At 35.4% G+C, this 23,500-nt stretch overlaps 2 protein-coding genes across 3 annotated transcripts in view; one reads left to right on the top strand and one right to left on the bottom strand.

Moving 5' to 3' along the window:
* Positions 1–1,232: 1,232 nt before the first annotated feature.
* Positions 1,233–8,999, top strand: MS3_00005698 (uncharacterized protein; the record flags this gene model as incomplete). 2 transcript variants are annotated; one of them, XM_012940878.3, is made up of 7 exons in its annotated part: positions 1,233–1,737; positions 1,768–1,928; positions 1,959–2,096; positions 2,131–2,187; positions 2,218–2,359; positions 4,058–4,199; positions 8,484–8,661. In XM_012940878.3, the coding sequence occupies exons 1-7, from the start codon at positions 1,677–1,679 to the stop codon at positions 8,659–8,661; spliced, it is 879 nt and encodes a 292-aa protein (XP_012796332.2). In that variant the 5' UTR covers positions 1,233–1,676. The 2 variants fall into 2 exon arrangements, with proteins under 2 accessions (XP_012796332.2, XP_051069797.1); XM_051213796.1 differs by having other exon boundaries at positions 1,233–1,928; positions 2,131–2,359; positions 8,484–8,999.
* Positions 9,000–14,392: 5,393 nt separating this feature from the next.
* The window catches only part of ABCA3_11 (ATP-binding cassette sub- A member 3), a 52,025-nt gene continuing 42,917 nt past the window's right edge, over positions 14,393–23,500 (bottom strand). The window contains exons 8-10 of the mRNA XM_051213794.1: positions 19,382–20,156; positions 17,698–18,191; positions 14,393–15,765 (exon numbers count right to left, since the gene is read on the bottom strand). Of these exons, the coding sequence (XP_051069796.1) occupies positions 15,415–15,765; positions 17,698–18,191; positions 19,382–20,156 (1,620 nt within the window). The 3' untranslated portion in view covers positions 14,393–15,414. The remainder of the gene's footprint in view (positions 15,766–17,697; positions 18,192–19,381; positions 20,157–23,500) is intronic.

Below are 23,500 nucleotides of genomic sequence, written 5' to 3'. Positions count from 1 at the left end.
TGAATAAATAAGTTTTTTCAGCCACATCTTTGGATGTTTGACTATCCAAGTACTCTACCAAATTCTTCTGTACTTCACACTCTGTTTCTTTGTCAAGGCATATTAATTGAAAATACTCAGCAGAACAACACATTCTCCCTGATTTCTGCACAATGAAGGTCAAAGTATAAGACATAACAGTCAGGTTCTTCACAAAACAGTAGACGACCCATACTTTTTCACATAAGTTAGATTGGAATACAAAATGAAACCGAATTTTGTAAAGCGTGACTTTTGTTTTCAGCGTCTGTGCAAAATACAGCAGTTTGACCTCTTTTGGTTTGTATACAATCAGTTTATGCTCCCAAGGTATTTTATCCAAGTATCTCTATGCTTAGATCAAATCACTTTGGTAGTCACGACCAACAAAATCATCGATATACTTATGACTCGACATATTTAAGCATATCATAGTTAACCGAAGGATTAAATTCTGAAATGTCTGAATTTTTTCCACTCAGTAATGTTGTGACTGAAAGTCAATCATAAAGAATCTTCAGCTTGTAGCGGCAAATAAATCCCCAAAATCAATAGCTCTGTAAGTCTTCTATATTTGATGCTGACTTCATTAGTTTTAATGAACTCACTTAGCTGAAGGCACTCAGTCACGCATCCGAATCAGATCACGAGTGCGAACTTCTGCTACCGCTAGCCAGTTTAGATCAGTCACTTCTCGATATATTGATGATCTATCAAATGTATCTTCGAACCACCTTCCTTACTAATTTTGACCTCAGCAGGTGGGCACGATTCAATTATAAGTGTTACTGGTCAAAGTGTTGCCAAATTACAAATACTTGCGGCATCTCCAAGCCCTTTAACGGGTGAAGAGTGATTTTCGTTTGTTTGTCCAAATCCGTCACACAATCTAATGCTCTTGATCCGTTAGATAGACAGGTAGCAGCACTGAGTAACTTTCTATATGCGCGTGAACTCATACTTTACTGATCAATAAAGTAACTAGGAAAAAGTAAAGACATTTCGTTTTTAGCTACGGACTATAATTTAAACCGTGCAAGGCATCATTCGACTGCAATGCCATCCACAATGAAAACGTTAAACCTCTTATCATTAGATATGTAAATAAGTAAATATATACTGTCGCTTGATCTGTTAGTTTTAGGCTCCCAAGAATTCAGACTTTTAGTGGGATCAAAAGAGACTCATAATTCAACATGAACCATCGGTAAATGCCTAACAGTCTGTTAAATGTACCCAGATGCTTGATTATGGTCAGTTGTGAGTAAATCACAATAGCTGACACTTTATTTTCCAAGGGTTGAATGTCTTGACCATCAATGGTATCCTCAAGAACAATTTCCAAGTGTCTACAATATGTAAAGACCTCTGAAGACAGACGAATTGCTTGAAACTTTGCATCGTGCCTCCAAAACCGAAAGATGTGATGACAGCAGTCTTATGCATACTATGCGTAGCTATTTGGATTTGAATGTGTGGCTTAAAAAATGCTACCTTTGAACAGACAGTCATACCTTTCAAGGTAGCTGTCCGGTTTTACATTTGGTGTGACGTATAGAGATCTGAACGCCGGAATTTTTTTGAGCGACTATATGCAAAGAAACCATTCGGTTCATACGAGGTGTTGGATAGTGAATTAGTACAGCGAGTTTTCAAGAATGGCCAAGGTCGCTTCTTCAGTTCTGCGCTTCTGTGATACTTTCCTTTTTGACTGTGATGGTGAGGGTTGTCAATTTCTTGATGTTTAAGGTGTTATCTGGAATTCTAACGTCCTTATTCCATCGGCTCAAGCACTTATACAATATTTGTTCGACCGCAAAAAGAATGTTTTTTTAATTACGAATAATAGCAGAAGATCTGTAAAAGAATACGTCTCCAAATGTAATGGCTTGGGACTCCCAGTATCGGAAGTATGATGTGTAATTGATTCATTTTCTCAGAGAAATATAATATGTACGGCTCGTGTTGCTGCTTGTTTTCTTCGAGAAAAAATATCAGACGGGGAGGTGTATGTGGTTGGTGAAAGCGGAATCAGCACTGAATTAAATGAATCTGGAGTATCTCACTTTGGAATCGGAGTAACGTCAATCTATTCCAATTCATATTTCCTAGCCTGACTTCCCAGCCGACTCGTCTAATCCTCTTCATGGAGTAGAATTAAGACCAAACGTAAGACTAGTTAGTTATGTTATACCTTAGGTGAAAGCCGTTGTTGTAGGCTTTGATAGTCACTTTAATTACAGGAAACTGATGCGAGGAACTGCCTACATAAATAATGGGGCTTATTTCTACGCTACGAACGAAGATGCACAACTACCGGGTGGCAATATTGTCTTCCCAGGTTAGCTGAACTTTTAGATTCATGTTGTTCTCCTGTAGTTACGAATTTCCAATTACCTAGCCAAGCTGACGAGAAAGCTGGAATAGAACAGTAAAATTAAATAAAGCAAACAGTGAAATAAGTTTGATGTATGTGCTGACTATCCGATGGGACTGTTATTTATGGACGATTTCTGAGCAGCTCTAATAAGACCTTGAGAAAATTCTTAGAGTTGGAAGTTAGGGTTAAGGATTAAAGTAAGGTTCTTCGTCACAAACTGACATCCGTTATAATGCTTTAGTGTTATTAAGCCATATATGTGAGACTAATTTATTGACGACCCTTGAGCGACGCCAGTGTGACCTTAAAAGTTTCAGTTTTGGAAGGACAGGAGGCTTGATGGCCTGTGTTAGTCCTGGCAATGGTGGTCCCTCAGCTGATCAAACTTTCTTTTGAAACAATCGACGGATGGAGCCTAAACCACGTGCTGAGGTAATGAGTTCCACTCGTTGATGATTCGATGGGAATGTCGATAGTCAACTGACAAGTAATTTCTCCTGGGCTTGTGAACTCTTTCGGAGTGTCCTCGTAAATTCTCTGTTTTGGAAGACAAGAAAAAATGAGGGCATATCAGGTGCAAATTTGGCACTAAGCAATTTGAAAACTGTAATCAAGTCGCCTCTAGTTCTGCGATGTGAGGACAGGAAAAGTTTCAGCTTGGCCAGTCGAGCTTCATACGGAAGCTTCGCTATTCCGGGAATCAGCTTAGTTGCTGTTCTCTGAACCTTTTCCAGAAGCTCACTGTCAGTATCCACCAAATAACTAGAAATAAATGAGGGTTATAAACCAGTGTGAGAAACTAGAATTATGATTTACAGTTGATGGTTAACGTTAGAAATTAGATTTAGGGTTTTCATCACGCACTAACATCAGCTAAAATACCCAGACGTTACTCAGACAAATGTACAAAGAATTTCGCGCCGGAATCTAAGATGTTATCGTAAGTCTGATTGGTTCGCCCATAAATTATAGTCTTACCGAATGTAGTGTATCCCAACATTTTTTGTGTATTGTGACAATAACGTGTTTATCTTATTCGGGAAATTCAGTGATCAGTACAACAATAAAACCTAATTCAGCACCTCCATTTATCTAACAAATGAGCCAGTAGTCCATCACAAAACAGATAATAATGAATTTCCGATGACAAGTACCTCAACGACACCAAAATGGAAAACTAACTTTGAATTTTGGCAGTATTTTGTTCTCCAATTAAATTTCTATCCAAATATTCCTTCTAAATACAATGTCTTATAAAGCTTTTGGTTAACAAGATGATACCTTAACATAGATTTGTTTCTTATGGTTTAATTGTTAGCGATGTAATTGTTTGTCATATTTGTTCTAGATTCCTACGTATTTTATGACAAATTGACAAAGTTTCTTAGTCTAATAGACAGGATGACGAAGAAATAATAATTAGTTCGAGTTTCCTCCAACTTTCACTGGTTAACCTAAAGTCAGAAGTACAATCTACAAACTTAGGTGCTATCTCAGTCTTATTACTAATCACTACAAATTTGACTGGAATCAGGCGAAATCTGTAAATCGCGATCTAGGAAGGCGTAAAACTGCTTGGTCCTTACTAAGTTGTTTCGTGACCACTTACCAGTCCATAATTCCTTCATATATAATCCTGTTTCTGATTGATATTTCTAGGTACTGGATCTATCGTATCAGCTTTCAAAGTTGCTTCAGGAAAGGAGCCTGTTGTATTTGGAAAACCACATAAACCTATGTTTGATCTACTCTGCCAATATTGCGAATTGGACCCTTCAAAAACTGTGATGGTTGGAGATAAGTACGTTACAATAATGTTTTTAATAACACGTTAATTTCCTCAAAAGTTAGTTAGGTGTACTAAGTATTATAGCCATTCTTTTGCATACTATGCGTAATGAAATTTGAATACATTCATCCGCTTTCACTTAAATATCCGGTCTAATACAATTCGTTTGTATATTTCACTAACTATAAAATTCACGTCGCCAGCTAAGCAAACCTTTTCAGGTATCATTAACTCAAAAAACCTATTTTACACAAGAATGTAGAGCCATTGTCGAATATAACCTGCTAGTATACTAAATAACCTTCATTTTACGTCCATACTTTGTCTTAAATGACGTAGTTCCTATTTCACTATCATCACACTCAGAATTAGTATGCCTTTTTTTTGTCTTAATTATTCGTTGACACTACTCTAAAACTTTGCATTTCCTTTCGCGTTCTGAGTTGTTTTACTCATTTCAACATGACTTAGATATCAGTGAAATTTATTGTCCTTTCAGTCTTTAGCATTCTAACTTATTAACACTCAATCAGTCAGTCAGCTACAACGTAGGACCAGGCACATATATGCATGAGTCTAAGTTGCCATACCTCATTAGCACTACAAGATGAAGACCGAATTCATAGAAATAGTTAATTCAATGATGGCAATATATTTTATTTTATTTTATTTGAACGCATAAATATTGCTACAAGAATGCGCCAAATATATATGCGCCACACAAAACAATGAGAATCCGAAGAGAAAAAAAGAACGTTAACAAACAGATTAGTGTAAGGTGGTGTAATAATAATAATGGGGGAACCGGAAAGGTACAACTAGAAGAAATATTTCAGTTAAGGAAGATACAACCTGTTTTTTATGAAGAAAGTAAAATAAGGTTACAGCAGGATCGCCACTGGCTTCTATTCTGAGCCATATCTGATAACGTCTCTAGCCACCGTGTAGCACCATCTCTCGGACCCCAGCCAGGAGTCGTTAAGGTCCAACAGAAGCCAATCCTTTGCAGCTTTCTTTCATACGACGACACCATGTCATATACTGACCACCTCTCCGCTTCTTCCAACCAGTCCCAAATAATGCACGACGTGGATTTCTCTGGGACGACACTCGTAAAACATGTCCAAGCCACCGAAGTCGATGTTTCAAGATGGTGACACCAATTGCATTATCGTCTCTGTGCCCGAACACACGATGCCTAACCTCTTCATTGCCAACATGGTATTGCCACTGGATGTTAGCAACCCTTCGGAGGCAACGATGATCAAACACAGAGGGTCGTCTAACATCCTCAACTCGGAGAGGCCAGGTTTCACAAGCATAGAGCAGAACTGCTCTGACCAACGCGTTGTAGATCCGATCTTATACAGCCAGACTGACATCAAGAAGGCGCCAAAGATGGCCCAGATTGGCATAGGCCGCTCTGACTTTCGCACTTATGCAGCTACCCAGATACACGAACTTCTCGACTACTTCTATCTGCTCACCATCCAGAGTGAGTACAGGGTTAGAATCCTGCAAGTTTTGTAAAAGTACACGAATTCATTGACTATTTCTATCCGCTCACTAACTAGTGTGAGTGTAGGATCAGGGTCCTGCCAGTCTTGTAAAAGTACTTTGGGCTTCGAAGGTGCAAAGCACATACCATACCTACGGACACTGATTGCCAACTGATTAAGTGCAGACTGCATGCCTTGGGCATTATCGCACAGTAAGACAATATCGTCCGCATACTCAAGGTCAAGAAGTCTTTCTCCAGGCAACAGATCCACACCACCATCACTTACATTCATCAGAGCTGTTTCCAGAATGTCATCGATGGCAAGGTTGAAGAGGAATGGTGAGATTGGGCAACCCTGTCTAACCCCATTGCTCGAATGGAACAATTGAGAAAGGTGGTTGTGTGCCTCCACTCTGCCTGAGGTGTTTGTATATAGGGCTTTTAGGATGTTAATAAACTTCTCAGGCACACCCTTCTTCAATAGACAATCCCAGAGAACAGTTCTGTCCAACGAATCGAAGGCAGCCCTGATGTCGAGAAACACTACGATTGTTGGCCTTTGATAAGTATGACGGTGTTCTAACATTTGCTGAGGGTGAGGATATGATCAATACATCCTCGACCAAAACAAAAACCAGCCTGCTCCTCGTGAGTCAATCTTTCTCGGGTTTTGAACAACCTACGAAGTATGACGGAAGCCAATAGCTTGGACGCAATCGGAAGTAGACTTATCCCCCGATAGTTGTTGCAGGAACGACGTGAACCCTTTCTAAAGATAGGGACAACTATCGACTCATTCCATGACGTTGGTACACTCTCTAGTTCCCAAACATTTGTAAACAACGTCGTCAATTCCTTAGTCAAAAAGTCACCACCATCTTTAAAAAGAGCCGGAGGTAAGTCATCTGGGCCAGGTGATTTGTAACGCTTCAAGAGTTGGAGTTCCTTGCGGACTTCCGCCTCATTTGGTGGATCAGTCGTCACCGGCCATGGAGGGCAGGACAGTCTGACCGATGTTGCCGGATCAGCAGGCCAGTTGAACTGCCCTTCGAAAAATTCTGCCCATCGTCCAAGACGTCGATGGATGTCAGTGATTGGCATCCCGTCACCCTCGCAGATTGTTTCACTCACACCAGACTTCTTGCTGCCAGTGGCTCGGATGAGTTGGAAGAGCTTCCGGTAGTTACCAGATGCAGCTGCTGCTTCCAGCTCATTAGCACGCTTCGACCACCAGGCTTCTCGGTCCTTACGCAAGCTTTGCCCAATTTCATTACGTAACAGTCATTGTTTGTGGTCAAACTCACGGTCACCCGGAGTAGACCGACGGGCTTCAATGAGTTGTAAGGAACCAGAAGAAACCCAGTGCTTATAAGCGGGACGTTTCGCGAACCCACAACTTACTGTACCCGCCATTTTCATGGCGTCATGCAATTGCAACCAATGCTCATCTATACTTTTCAGTGGAATGGTAGCTAGCCTGGAAACTAGCTCGGTTGGATACTTACTTGCAACAGAAGTTGCAACCAGCTTGCTAATATCAATCCGTTGATGGCGGTCACTTCGTTGGCCACAGAAAAGTAAGGTATATGTAGAAGAAAAAAGATTGCATATAAGGATATAGTACAGGAAGAAAGAATTGGTTAGTAGAAAGAAAGTTATATAGCAATCTCACAGTTTAAGGGGAGGCGGAATGTATCTACACCTACGCCATTGTGATCGATTCTGAGCCATGTCACCAAGAGTTTCCAACCATTTATTACAATAGTCACACGGACCCCAACCAAGTAGTCTTCATCTACCAACTTGGTTCAGACTAGGAGTTAGTGACTTTAAGGGCTGATGCCACGTTTTGGTTTGGCCGCCCCTTATTAGCACAAGCTCCAATTCTATCATTTAGTCTTGTACTACCGTCTACTTTATCTGTTTGTCAACCCTTGTTGATTCAACTCAGCCCCTAGTTGGCATGACTTGCTACTGATCAGCAGTCATCGGTCGTCAATGGTCGTAATTGTTGCCATTAAATCCTGGGGCTTTCGTGAATGGATAGTTTCATGTTTAAATAATTCGCCGTCCAACCAATATCCTGTAGGTTCAAACTCCACCCTACCTACCTCTGTTTCGGCAACCACCTATTACTAATGGGTTTATTCAATATTATATTTTTGGTAAAATATAAAATTCTCAGCACAAAGCAAAAAGTATTTCAATTAGTTTCTTTTTCTTATTTCTTGATCGATCCTGACGACAAATATTGAGTGATCACCAGTTAAATGTCAGCAATTCAGGAATTGACATCTGAATAATGTTCATTCTTTTCAATGCATATTGCCAGCCACCACGATGTCTGATTTTACTTTTTGTATCTTGTACAGCGAAAAGTCTTAAACTTTTCATAAACGCGCCATATTAGATTATGCGATTAATATACATAATGTGTTAAAACAAAAACATATAACTTGTTGACATATCTAGATGGCAGGAACAGCTAACCCAGATATTCAAGGAGGCTACCAATATTCATATCACTGGCTCTTACACCATAAATTTTGGCTCAAAACTGTCTATGTAAACATGTACGTTACAAATAAGTCTAAAATATCGTCAAAACTATTTCTTGTTTATATTAATATCCACATTTGTTATAAAAAAGGTCAGATATGTTTCTTTTTCGTCTCTTTTAGAAATTCGACTATGTATTCTATTCCCCTCTACAGTCTATTCATAGTTCACTAAAAAACATCACGTTTTAATTTGCATTCTGCATATTTCATTCTATTTGTCCTTTTAACTTTTAGCTTATATACTGATATCGCATTTGGGAATAAATTTGGTTTGCATACAGTATGCGTCCTGACGGGTGTCACTAATCAAGCGTTAATTGATAAAGTAAACTGTTCACCAGAAGATGAACTTTTTCGACCAAAATATGTTTTGCAATCCGTTACAGATATTTTAAATATTTTAAAAGAATAAATCAACTGTTCTTACCCTCTTGTTTACTCCTAAAATATTTCTCCTTAGTTCGTATGTATTTTCATGTACCAGTGATCATCTTCTAATTAGCTTACTCAGATTTTGTGATTTACATTGTTCACTCATTATGTTCTTAGGCCCTTCTTTATATTTATATAAAATAAGTGCTTGTAAACATGGAATTGAGTCTTAACAAGACACTTTTATATGGCTATATAAATTATTGTCACTTTTCTAAACTGATATACTGTTTTTTTCTGGCAGTGATTGTTTACAGTAACAGGTTTATTTCGTTCAATCAGGGTGTGGTTATAAACAAGTATAGAATTGTATGACTACGTTTTTCTCTTTCAACTTAGTGAACTGGAGTGTGTGCAGTGGGACACAAGCATTAAGTTATCAGTCTACAAAATAATAAAGATAATTATCCAGAAGCTTTATTACTAGTAATTTAGGTCTCTATAATTGGTTACATATTTTTGCTCACTAAAGTATTTGATATAACAGCAGGAGAATAAAAATTATTTTCGGTTTGTCAAGTTATATTACGATTATACGAATGCGACCGCCTGGCTAGATCGATACTCTATACACAGACTGGATCATGTTACACCACATACATGATTCATGACGAAAGATAAATAACTAAATTTTAGATTAGGCAGTGCTTTATTCAAGACAATTACAAACAATCTAAACTTATTGAGTTCGGAGTAGAAATCAATACAAGTAAGAGAAACTACATCTACAAACCAACACTAACCCATTCACCAGATATTTGGGGATGAGCCGTGCTTTAACTGTAAGGGCTACCGATATTATTCGGTTCGCCAAACCTAAGTAGATGAGGCCGGGTTTAAACCATAGATTTGGTAGCTGTTGGTCAAATGTCTCAACCACCACTCCTCGGAAATCACATATTTAGTAGTTAGTAAACTAAGTGTTTATTTGTCCATGTTTAGGGGTTAATCCTATCTTCTAAAAGCACACATCAGTAACTAAGGGAATTTTTAAACTTAGTGCTAAAGTTAATCAACTGGGTAACGTATCTTCCTTGAGTAAAACTAAAGTACATTAGGACGATATCAAGTGAAATGTTTAGCGATTTTACAGTGGCTGTTCAATTATCAAAAATAATTAAAACTAAAAATTACCATTAGGTATTAAGGCTTTTGGTCAAGAGGTCATCACTATAATTCAAAGAAAGGCTCTTCATGCTTTCATAAATTTAACTATCACAGTTATTAAACTAGCTAAGGTGGTATGTTTCTTAGATGTATACCTGAACGGTCGAAAATGAAACGTACGGTTTAGTTGACTAGGTAGTTGTTTTTTTGGATTTAAACTTGATTTCGTCATCTAACTAATAACTATTACTTTAAATCATGTGATTACATCAATTAGATTTTACGCTTTTTACACATTTTCTTGAAAAATTCATTCCGTTTCTCTATGTTATAAAAGTAAATAGATAAGGATATTCGTCCATTTTTCAACATTCAATAAGCCCATGATATCTAGGATTTTCGAGTAGTTTTCCATTCATGTAGTAGGTGAGCGCTACATATTAGTGTATTTTCTGCTGAACATTTCATTTCAAGCTCCTGAAGTTATCCACGTCTAGTTGCTGTGATCATATCATTGTAGCGTATCCCGAAATACTGGAAGAGAACCACAAATATTGTAAAACTTGGGGCTTCAAATAAAAAAAAATTTCAGTGGAAATTACACTCTTATATGTTACACTTCATTAGCTGGACAGAAAGATGCCGGATACCCCACATTTATCGAACACCGAAAAACTGATGGATAACTACATGCTGTATACGTGTATCATAACTTGCTCGAGATAGTGGAGAGAATAGTAAATAGGAATATTAATGTTATTCGTTATTTTTATTAAGTTTCACAGGATACTGAATAGTAGTTAACTGCTGAAAGCAACTGTTATCGTATATATATCCTATATACAAAAACCTCATACAGAGTGGAGGCACACAACCACCTTTCTCAATTGTTCCATTCGAGCAATGGGGTTAGACAGGGTTGCCCAATCTCACCATTCCTCTTCAACCTTGCCATCGATGACATTCTGGAAACAGCTCTGATGAATGTAAGTGATGGTGGTGTGGATCTGTTGCCTGGAGAAAGACTTCTTGACCTTGAGTATGCGGACGATATTGTCTTACTGTGCGATAATGCCCAAGGCATGCAGTCTGCACTTAATCAGTTGGCAATCAGTGTCCGTAGGTATGGTATGTGCTTTGCACCTTCGAAGCCCAAAGTACTTTTACAAGACTGGCAGGACCCTGATCCTACACTCACACTAGTTAGTGAGCGGATAGAAATAGTCAATGAATTCGTGTACTTTTACAAAACTTGCAGGATTCTAACCCTGTACTCACTCTGGATGGTGAGCAGATAGAAGTAGTCGAGAAGTTCGTGTATCTGGGTAGCTGCATAAGTGCGAAAGTCAGAGCGGCCTATGCCAATCTGGGCCATCTTTGGCGCCTTCTTGATGTCAGTCTGGCTGTATAAGATCGGATCTACAACGCGTTGGTCAGAGCAGTTCTGCTCTATGCTTGTGAAACCTGGCCTCTCCGAGTTGAGGATGTTAGACGACCCTCTGTGTTTGATCATCGTTGCCTCCGAAGGGTTGCTAACATCCAGTGGCAATACCATGTTGGCAATGAAGAGGTTAGGCATCGTGTGTTCGGGCACAGAGACGATAATGCAATTGGTGTCACCATCTTGAAACATCGACTTCGGTGGCTTGGACATGTTTTACGAGTGTCGTCCCAGAGAAATCCACGTCGTGCATTATTTGGGACTGGTTGGAAGAAGCGGAGAGGTGGTCAGTATATGACATGGTGTCGTCGTATGAAAGAAAGCTGCAAAGGATTGGCTTCTGTTGGACCTTAACGACTCCCTGGCTGGGGTCCGAGAGATGGTGCTACACGGTGGCTAGAGACGTTATCAGATATGGCTCAGAATAGAAGCCAGTGGCGATCCTGCTGTAACCTTATTTTACTTTCTTCATAAAAAACAGGTTGTATCTTCCTTAACTGAAATATTTCTTCTAGTTGTACCTTTCCGGTTCCCCCATTATTATTATTATTATTACACCACCTTACACTAATCTGTTTGTTAACGTTCTTTTTTTCTCTTCGGATTCTCATTGTTTTGTGTGGCGCATATATATTTGGTGCCCTCTTGTACCAATATTTATGTGTTAAAATAAATAAATATTGTCTTTTTCATCTATTTCCATATTGCATTTTTGAAGTCAATGGTATTACATTTAAATTATGAACCGATCATAATTAGACCAGCGCTGAAAATCTGTAAGCACTGGATGGCCGTTTTGTTTTACTATGGGACTCTTCAGAAGTACATGTAGTTCAAAGTGAAATATTAACACCGTTGAATACGAACTCGACGGTTTAGAGGTTATACGTTCACGCTGGAGACCAAGGGTCCTGTGTTCGATTTCTCCGTGAGAGGTCGTGAATGAGCACTACTGAAGAGTTCCACACTAAGAAGAGACGGTCATCTAGTGTTTCTGGGTTTTCGGTGGTGGTTCAACTTAGATCGATCCATAATTTCAATGAAACTCAACAATCTCCATGATATTTGTTAATGGAAAATCTTGCATCCAGTTATCACATCCAATTACTTAATACCCTCTATCAGAAATTATTTTTACACTTTCTATTAACTTAGTTGATTCTTAACCAAAGTTCAATTTTTGTATATTTGCTTCTGTTGTTTAAATTCGTTTCTCGTGTACCTATTTTTTAGTTATGGTTAAAAGTTATACTTATACACATATCATTAGTTGTCTCTATATATTACATAATATCAAGTATGTTCACATTCTACACGTGACTGTATAGAACAGTGAAATTAAATGAATTTTGTCTGTTTCCTCCATACATACTTTAATCAGATTGCTTAAAATAAATGAAATTCAGAAGAAAAAAATAACAATTCATGCCTTCATTAATTTACAAACCTAAACTTATTTCAACAAACATAAAGAGCGGCCTGGCTGAATATCTCGGCTACCTGTTCCTCCGATCTAGATATTTCATCAAGTTATCTGTTTTTGTTGTTTGTTTTAGCACATAATTATGTCTACTGTGCTCACAATCTATTCAGGCGCGTTTATGAAAAGTTTACAACCTTTCGCTGTACGGATTACAAAAAGGTACAATCAGCGACATCATGGTGGCTGGCAATATGCATTGAAACGCATGAACATTATTCAAATGTGGATTACCGAACTCCTAACATCTAACTGGCCATTACTCAATATTTATCGTCAGAATCGACCAAGATATAAGAAAAGGAAACTTGTTGAAATACTTTATGCTGAGAACTCTATATTGTACCAAAAATATAATGTTGAATAAAGCTTCTAATATTAATAATATCTTTGTAGGTGAATGAATTTATCATTGAGTAAAATAACACGAATTATATAAATAATCTTACTGTATAAGAAATAAGTGATTTGTGGAACGACCTATAATTAATCTATGAAAAATTTGTATGATATCAGTTTATAACAGAAATGACTTTCAAATCATAAATCTATTCAAAGTTCTTATTTATCAAGAATTAAAAGTTCCCGGCTGATGTCTTTCATTGCTGTAATACATGGACTGGAACACTTAAAATAGGTTTATACCACATATCTGTTCATTACATTTAATATTACTATCTATATCAGGCTGATCATGATCAAACTGACATGAATTCTGTAATTATTATTATTATAAATTGACTAAAGTTGAGGAATAGGTTTCATTAATTTACTCAACAAAGGAATAAAAACATGGAAAAATATCGACTGATACACCCAAAAAAGAGGATGCCAATTAAAGAGAAATTTCCAGAATATACAAGACTATTATCTGGTAAAAGCTAAAGTCGGGACAACAATGAATGATCGTGACCAGTGGCTGGAGACATTAACTCAAAATCGATATCAACGACGCAGAAACATTCATTGATATATTCCCTCAAATCTTAAGATTTAATATTATCTCATACTTTTCATTCCCTTATTACAATCCTTCTTTATAAATAAAAAATATTCTGTATTTTATCTGAGTAGCACTGATACTACTACTGTTCTAAATCATTGTATCAACTTTCTGTCATGGTGATGATGTGATGAAATAGCTTGGCTTAATGCCCACTTATCCCCAGTCCTAAATTAATTGTGACTTATTAACCTTTCTTACCTAGGCGTAAAATCTCATCGTTACTCATTTTGTAATTCCTACAACGTAAATGCTGTAAAGTCATTTATAGATAAAACGTATTACATTTCTTATAACCTCCAGTTTACAATGGAAAATTCTTCTTAACATAAAATACCATTTTGTTGGGAAATTCACCTGTATAGCACTGAACCTTATGCATATTCTAACTTTATCAATTCATCATCAAAGAGTTAACTAATACACTCAGTCAGCTACAAGATATTTGAATAAATCATCACTATCAATATATGTTTGTGTATCACAATTGATTGATCACTGGGTGGTGATCAATCTCATGCTTGTCTAGTCCCTATTAGTGCAGATCGAATGCTATCGATCATGTTGCAATGTGGCCACCAGTCTAGGTGACTCGACACTGCGGGCACTATGTATTGAGATTAGATGGTGGTTGGAGGTAGTCAACAGGAAACCCTGGACCCGGGTTTCGTGCTACTTGGCACTCGTCAGCAAGGTGTACCTGTAATCTTGAGGGAACTGGTGCTCCCTGGCGGATTCGATCTCGTGTCACCCAGCTTCATAGTCAGAGACGTTACCACTGAGCTATCCGAGCCGTGACTAACCTCCTGTAGGACTGAGATGTAATCACAATTGATTGATCACTGGGTGGTGATCAATCTCATGCTTGTCTAGTCCCTATATTCAACAGAGTTGTCACAGTTCAAAGTAATACAGTATGACAGAGATAAATACAAAACACACCTTAACACATATTTCTTTAATATATCTACACAAATAATGAGGATAAAGAAAAATAATGTCAACATATTTGAGTAGGACAATTTTTTTCATCATTATGATTACCCACCCACCCAAAAGAACAACTTTTATCCCTAATCCATAAAAATGAGTAAGAAGAAGCACATAGTTATATCTGTCACACACACAGACATACATACATTAAGAAATCAAGCCGAGAGTAAAACAACACACACACACACTGGTCAAACATTCATTGATAAAAAAAACACAGTGTTCACAAAGAAAAAAAATTATGCACAAAGTTCATTTAAAAATAAATAAGACAAAATAAAATGGATTGCACCCTATTAAAAAAAAACCCAAATAAACATGAAATGATTGAAATAAACAAATTACAATATGAACAAAAAAAACAAAGAAAAAGACAGTGATAATAGTAAATAAGTCACAAAAGTTTGGTTGTTAATTTATAGCAATGACATCACGATAATACAAAAGGGATAAATGACTAGATCATAATAAACAATCAGAATTGCTGAAACTTTTAGTCACAAGACTGGCGCGAATACAAATTCGAAAATTGTTTTCTCCGTTTCATTTCTTTTTGTTTCTCTTTTTTGACATTGTGATCATCATAAAGAAAATAAACTCAATTAGGAATTGCATAACCGTAGTGATAATAACAGTTAATTATTATTATGATTACCATTGCTATTATGTAAAATGAACACTAATAGTCTCATTCTGACATAATGACAATTCATTGATCAGATCGTTGAAAAAGCGATAGTAAATCTTTTGCAGCTCTAGCAATCTGATGAGCATGACGTATTAGAATAGTGATCTCCGGTGGAACTGATCGACCACTATGACTGACAGATCCAACAATACCGGAAGAAGAAGAAGGTGATGCGAAGGAAGACGAAGTGGTGATTTGTTCACAATCTTTTCGTAAATTTTCTGATTCTGTGGCAAGATTATTTAATGCATTTTTCACTTCCACTGGATGAGATTCATCAGAAGGGAATAAATTTAATAAATCTTTGACAGCTAACTGAATTAAACGAGAACAATGAGCACTATTGTTACCATGACGATCACCATTAGCAATCTAAATGTATCAAGTGTGTAAAAAAAATAAAAGACATGAAATGAAGGTTACACTGTCATGAAAGATGTCAATTATCATTAGTTAGTTTTATTTTGGTGTAAATCCACTAGTTTACTAAATCAGACTAAAATAATACTACAGTGTATGTTGACATAAACAGTTGGGATAGAAATGCAACTTCAAATGAATTGAACTATTGAGTTATCATATACGTAAACACCGTATAGTTTGATACAATTGTTACATTCGAAATATAATCAGAAATATAATTTATGAATCGTTTTATTTAACTAGACTTTACCATCTACAAACATCTTTTTATAAGAGAAAGAGACGAAACATATGAGAATAAGACTTATCAATTTTTAAGTCAAAATCACAAGATCAACAGTTCCAAGTTCATCCTAGACAAATTAATATGATAATTCTTAGATTCATACGCAAAAGATCCTGGTCAGTGTGTCTGATAAAAGAACTTTTAAATAACTGGTGATCTGTAATTTCACTATGCATTGAAACCAGATATAAAAAATTAATTAATGAGTATAGTGTAATTCAATAGAACGGAATCGTATGCATATTTGAATTAATGATGCCTAATGATACTATGTGACTGGCTTAAAGAGATTACATTACATAACCACTGAAATTTCACACGTACTTGTCAATATTACCATGATGATTGTTTCGTAATAAGAGACGTTAGATTTTCATGTTAAGATTTCTATTCAACGTCCTTCAAACGGCTGATTGTTTCAGTGTGGTGGAAAACACTAGTTTATTCATAAATGTCGGAAAACTAAATTAAGCAATGGGGAGTTCTATGCTATGAAGAAACCGCCGTCCAGTGTTACCAAGATTTGACTGGTGATCTAGCTAAGATCAGTTCGTGATTCAAAACTAAAATCTTTATAATCCTCACAAATCCCTTTTACCAATGAGTTATATGTTTTTTATCAATTAAAACATCGTAACAACAGGAGAACATGTGTTAAATTCATAAATTATGAACAGAAGTTCTGTTATACAGGAAAAATACCACTGAACTACTAAGATCAATAAAAAACCTGAATATAATTCATTCATCAGTATAGGATTGTGGAGATATTTGAGTTTTTATTGAGATCATCAACCAACTAATATTAGGCCACCAATGAAAACCTGGAAGCACTGGACGGCTTCTTCGTCCGGGTATGGGACTCCTCAGAAGTATGCATCCACGATCCTGCACACGTGACTCGAACCCAGGACCTTCGACCTTACTTCCTCGCTGATGATGCAAAAATATGTATGATAAGGCGATCAGGTAGTAAAGACAATCCAACTATACAAACCATTATCAATTAATATAGGTATATACATATTTCACGATAGTGCTACACAATATGAGTGTGAGAACCTAAAATACAATATGAATTTTATTGCGATTGGCAATATCCATATCTCGTGAACCGAAAAGAGATTGACACGCAACTCGATGACCAATCACACGATTATATGACCCCTGTTTAAGCAATACACACACGGATGAGAACCAATGATAGAGACAGACTGCAAAAATCAAAGTAGGTTAAGTCGGGTTCGAATCTGAATTCAATTATTTAAACTCAAGAGCTCTGACTGTTATCAAACCATTAATTTGACTTGCTATTGATAATCTTTAACTATATATATATATATATATATATATATATATATATATATATATATATATATATATATATATAACCTTACTGTAGTTACTACGTAAAGATAGTTCCACATGTATAACGTCCAATAACAATGATAATGGTAATAGTAATAATAACCTTAAAATCAAAAAGTACGCACCAAAAATAAAAAGCTGAAAATGTCTTTAATTCAAGTACTGATTGTGTTACGACTGGAGGGAGACTGAATCAAAAGTATAAACAACCAGAAAAATATTCTCACCTCTACCAAACTTCGAATACGCATAATAATTGTTTCAACGCATCGGACAACTCGTTCTGAACTTGGAGCTTTCCAAACTTGATCTCCATTAACCCCAACAACACCACCACCACCACCTGGTCTAGAATGTTTATCGATTTGATGAAACGATTCATTGGATGAGTGTATTAATGAGGATGAACGAGAAGCGTTATCGTAGTCTGGAGACGACTTACTTATAGATACTAAAACTTCTGAATGATGTAACGGCTTTTTACTATCAATCATTGTTGGCTTGTTCAAATGTGAATTCAGTAGACGTGATGATTTTCCCTGATGGTGATGATGATGAGGATGATGATGATGACTACTAGGAATATTCATATTTGGACTGGTTGTTGTAACACGACTACACAACTGACTCGCTAGATTTTGACTGATCGGTATTGGTGCTGGAGAAGGTGAACCAGTAGCATTAGGTGCAGTATAATCATCGGGTATATCAGGATTTAAAGCTGAAATGAATGCATTTAAGGGTAATATGGTTACAGAAAAAGAGAGAATGAGAATGTGATAGAAATGTAATAGTCCAGTAAAATAATAGACATTGACCTTAAAAGTTTTTTCAACGACATTTTCCATCAAAAAGAATTCACTACTAGTAATTAATTAACTTCATACAGTCTAATCTTCAGTGCTGAGCAAAGAACTCTACGAAGATCGACTCCATATTGTAGACACACATAACCCTAAATGATCCATAGTGTTAAACTTTGATTGATGGTTAACCATGTTAAGAGGCAATCAACAACCTTAAATCTATATTGCACGCTTACTGATAACTACTACCAGGATAATTTTCAAAATACATTCCAAATGTTTCGCAAGCGTAACTATTATTGATACTATCAGCATTTTAGTTCGTTAGGTTTTCACCGTATTAATTTCCTACTTTTGTCGCTGTGCTGATGTGAAGTATGTCTGCTAGGGTGGATAATTCACTACGTCTGGAATTTCTAAAGAAATCCTACTCTCGCAATGTGGCTGGGTCCGGTTACATAACTTATTGATCTTACGGCAAACTTGATCAACAGACTTTGATTGGTACTGATGATAAGATAGCACTGTACTTGATTCAGTTCCATACAGGATCAATTATGATCTAAACAAATCAATGTTAACCATATCTAACTAACAGTTACGATACCTGATGCATGTTCATCACTGTAAGGCAGCATAAAGTGTATGTTAGATACAGATACGCTTTCCTTCTAATTACCAAGTAATTATAAAATTTATATCTAGGGTTTTTCTGTCAACTGACTTTAATCACAGATCAATTTTTATCTGAAAGTTAAACGACTTAACCATTGAGCTACTGCATCATTATTTTGTCATATAAATTTCACATCAGAATTATTTTCCTTTCACTCACTATTTTAACGAACAATCATTCTATTTCCTCAAATTACTGGCGTTATCAATTAATTACCATAGTATCACTCCCCTATCAATTAAACATCATTACTAACAGTATGTGTTTTATGTTATAACATTTTTCAAACAATTAAATTTAAGCACCAATTTTAATTCACCATAAATATGACATCTATTTAACGATAGTTCCCTTGGAATATTTATAATTTAAAAAAGAAAAGAGAAAACAATTCCGATATTTGGAAAATATATTGAAGTTAAAACTCACCATCAGCAAGTGTGATTAAAGTACCCGATACTAAGGTGGGTTTTGAGTTGGACAAAGGATGCTGAATAAGATGTGGAGTATTAACATAAGTTGGAATATTTTGTGGTGCTGATGAGACAACATTTTGACTAGTTGAAGTGAACACAAATGATTGCTTTAGTTCTTCATTATTTCTACTGTGTAATTTATTACTTTTTACAAGACCACGAAATGATGGCGTTATAAAATTCGTTTGAGATATAGAAGGATGAGAATGACCGAAACCTGTTTGATGCGTTACACCACCACCACCAGTTACTGATGCTGGTGATCCACCTCTGCTTCCACGTAGAATAATACCTTGTCTAAGTAAAACACCAGAATCCAGACAATGTGAACCAATTGCGTAATTACCTTCATTACTAGATTTATCATTACTGCCACCAGCGACAATAACTCGTTCCATATCATATTCAGAGTCATCATCTTTATATTGTTCAGCATCCACTTCACCAACTTCATCATCATCATGTTCTTCACCATTATCCGTTATTTCTTCACCATATACTCTACTTCCATCTTCTTCGTCTTTTTCATAGTCCCAGTGATAATGTGTTGAAGGTGTTTCACTAACTTTGGTAGCTTTCAAATTAGATGAATACACTCCAACTGATGTTGTTGTCGTTGTTGTGATTGGTGTTTCGCTGGTCAGTTGTTGACCATCTGAATCACAGCTGATTTTTAATGGATTATGAACCATAACCATACCAGCTGAAAAGGCCGCTAATAAGGCAGACTAAAGACGAAAATCGAAAATTATGTAGATAATGTAAGAGACAAAAATAATTACGGATAAAAAAGTATGTGTAAATAAAATTCAATAAAAATCAGGAGATTAAAATTGTTTAAATAATAATCACTTTTAAGCATAAGTGGATTTTGGCTGATAGCAAAATCCAGGACGCGCATTTCATCCCATTTGCGAATAGTCATCTGAATTTATCCCCACATCAGTGTTGACATTCATACAGCGACTCAAAATCAAGTACCGATTTTCAGATAACTACTAGCTTGTACAATGAGAGGGTAGTGAATTTCAATTTACATGAAGTTTTTTGGAATATTCCTGTTGATGGTAAGGATTATAATTAATCGGTACGTTTTGGCATGCGTCTATCCTGTGAGAATTGGGTTGATACTGTCATAGAAAATTGCCAATACTGCTTGGAAATATTTTTGACTTAATGGCAACGGAATACACTTTCAATAATTATCCAGCTATTAAACTGAAGTAATGTACATACAATCTTGTCAACGTTCATGACCTCAATGACCAAGTTTTGTTACTCTGATATTAATTATAATCAGTATTTCTAACTCCAATTGGAATTATCTCAATTAACTAGATCATTAATATTTGCTGTTCTGCAAAATATTAAATTATGTTCCCAGTTAACAACTGATGAGATGTGTTAAACATAAGTTTGATTTATTTCGATGTACATTTATCAGTCCACTTGCCATTATGGATTGGTTTGTATTGATTGTATAAAGTATACTGCCTCCAAATGCATTTCTAAGCTCAGCAGAAGCGTTGGGAAATCATCGTTTCAAAACAGATCTGTGCATGTTAAAAATTTATATATTCAAGCTCCAAGTTCACCTCGGTCTTCGAAATAATTAGCAATAGTGGTAGTAATGCATCTTGTATAATTTTAAAAGTTCTTATCCATTATTTCTACTTAATTACATTTTATTCATATTGTTCAGATAGACAATTGTCTTCTATCTAGAATTTATTTTCATTTTACTGGTTTATATTACCTTTCGATCAATATTGTATGATCTTCCCTAATATTACATAAAATCACTTTCCACTACATTTTTAAATGATCCCTTATCCTGTCTATGTTGAATAGTATCAATTTAACTATATAAACAAAAATATTGTTTTTATATTGTAAATGTTGAATTTCTTCATTGGTTCAAAATTTAACATTCATATCTATTGATTTTCACTATCATTTCAAGGATTTATTTACCCATTGCTTCATTACCGGGTCTACCCCTTTAACTCCGTTACCAGCTAAGTGCATTTCAAAGTCGTGTTTAGTCAAAAACAATCAATACTATCTCTGTATATTGAAGATGGGATGATTGCAAACCATTAAAATAATAATATCAATCATGAAAATTTTAAAGACGAAATAAGATGATGTAAAGTTTTATTTAAAGTCTTCCTATTTTCCTAACATTTCTTATAATCATCTTAACATGTAATAATGAAAAATCTAAAATAAGTTATGTAACTTATTTACTAAATAATGATTTATGCATTTAATATTGAATCATACAGTTTGCGTATGACAGAGCTAACAATATTGAAATAATATTTGCAGACTAACTAGAAACTTTTGATGGTGTTGTATTCCGTGAACTAGATCGTTTAATTGTGGAGTTATTGTTGTTATTATTCTAGATAATATTTTCAGTGACTTCTATATAAATAAGATGCTGAAAAAGCTAATGATACTATATGGTTGTCTAAACGAAAGTAGACCAAATATGGTTTAAATATGAAATTTATTAGTTAAATGATGAATTCTTTCATCATTAAGTTTCACTCCTTCATGTTATTACTTAGAAATGAAATGATTAATTAAACTATATTATGTGTCTTCCGTTTAACAATTGAATAAATCTACATCTGTGTTTAGACTAACTATAAGTTCATAACAAGGATTTTAACGGTAACCACCATAGCTGTTATCAGTTTGCATGTTATCAGTGAAACAAATCCATTTTTTTAATATCGTATTAATCTAATCAGTTACATCATTTTTAGACTATAGCATTAGAGAATGTTCCTAGTAATGCTACGAAAACATTGATATGATACAACCCATTCAATAAATATTCTTAACTCATAATGACAACTCTATTCCAAGTGTTGCACAGAACTGCTTGAAGATGGAACATAGTCTAATTGAAATACAACAGTTAAACGAATACGGCAACAATATGATAAGTGTCCAAACTGAAATGTATATCATATCATAGCGTATTGACTAAATTAATAATGATATTGATAAGAAGAAACCACAAGTGACATAAACAAATTAACCAAGTTGGATAATAGTTCAGCATGACAGTCGATTGTATTCTGACAAATTCTGTCATGTATTCATCCAGTACAACGCTTGCTAATGTCAGTAATAAATTAAATCCAACTAATGGTCACTGTAAAAAAAAATCTTTCCTTAAAATATATGTTTTTTGCAATTCCAAACCAGGCTTGATTTTCCTACATTTTATAGCTCATTGTAATTTATGAATTTATGAAGAGGGATAGAGGTGGTAGCGTATTATCGACAATAAAATTTGTTATCGATTCGTGTATTATTAGTGTAAATCAATTTCTGATTACCATACGTAAACTTCTCTCAGTCATATAAAATTTCGTTTAATTCCATACTTTATTCATTATTTTTCTTACTTCACTTGACTGTCAAGATACACATCGAAAGAGTAAATTCGTAACAGTTTTCTATTAGATACTTTAAAAGTTAATTTACAACTGGTCATATATTCAATCAAAAGAAATTGGCCAGAAAGGAATGGTAAATAAAAAATGATTACATATCGAATATGAGAATTAGTTTCAAAGCATAATTAAAACATGCGACGTAACAGGATGAATGAGTAGTAAGTAGTAAATAGATCAATAAATAAAAATGACAACTAAATGAAATATACAAAATAAACAAACAAATTGGTTGATCATTTCAAACATAAACCATTAGTTTTACGTGAAAAATAAAAATGTACGCGTAAATGATGATTTTACATCATTAAGAAGAAACAGCACATAATTCATGTAGAGTAGATGCAAAATTGTTAGTTAGTTGATTCATGTTACTTATGCACTCAACTTTAAGCTACACATCAATGTTGTATGAGAGTATGTTCTGTCGCGCGGTGCCCGATTCTGACATTAATACATAAACTTCCTATACGTGAACCCAAAGCAGCCGCTTAAGTGAGAGGAAAGCTTTATTAGTTAACCCAAATCCAGAGACTTGCATATATATATATATATATATATATATATATATATATATATATATATATATATATATA

This window comes from Schistosoma haematobium, chromosome 3, assembly GCF_000699445.3.
Source record: "Schistosoma haematobium chromosome 3, whole genome shotgun sequence".
NCBI lineage: Eukaryota > Metazoa > Platyhelminthes > Trematoda > Strigeidida > Schistosomatidae > Schistosoma > Schistosoma haematobium.
This window is presented reverse-complemented; position numbering and strand designations above follow the sequence as displayed.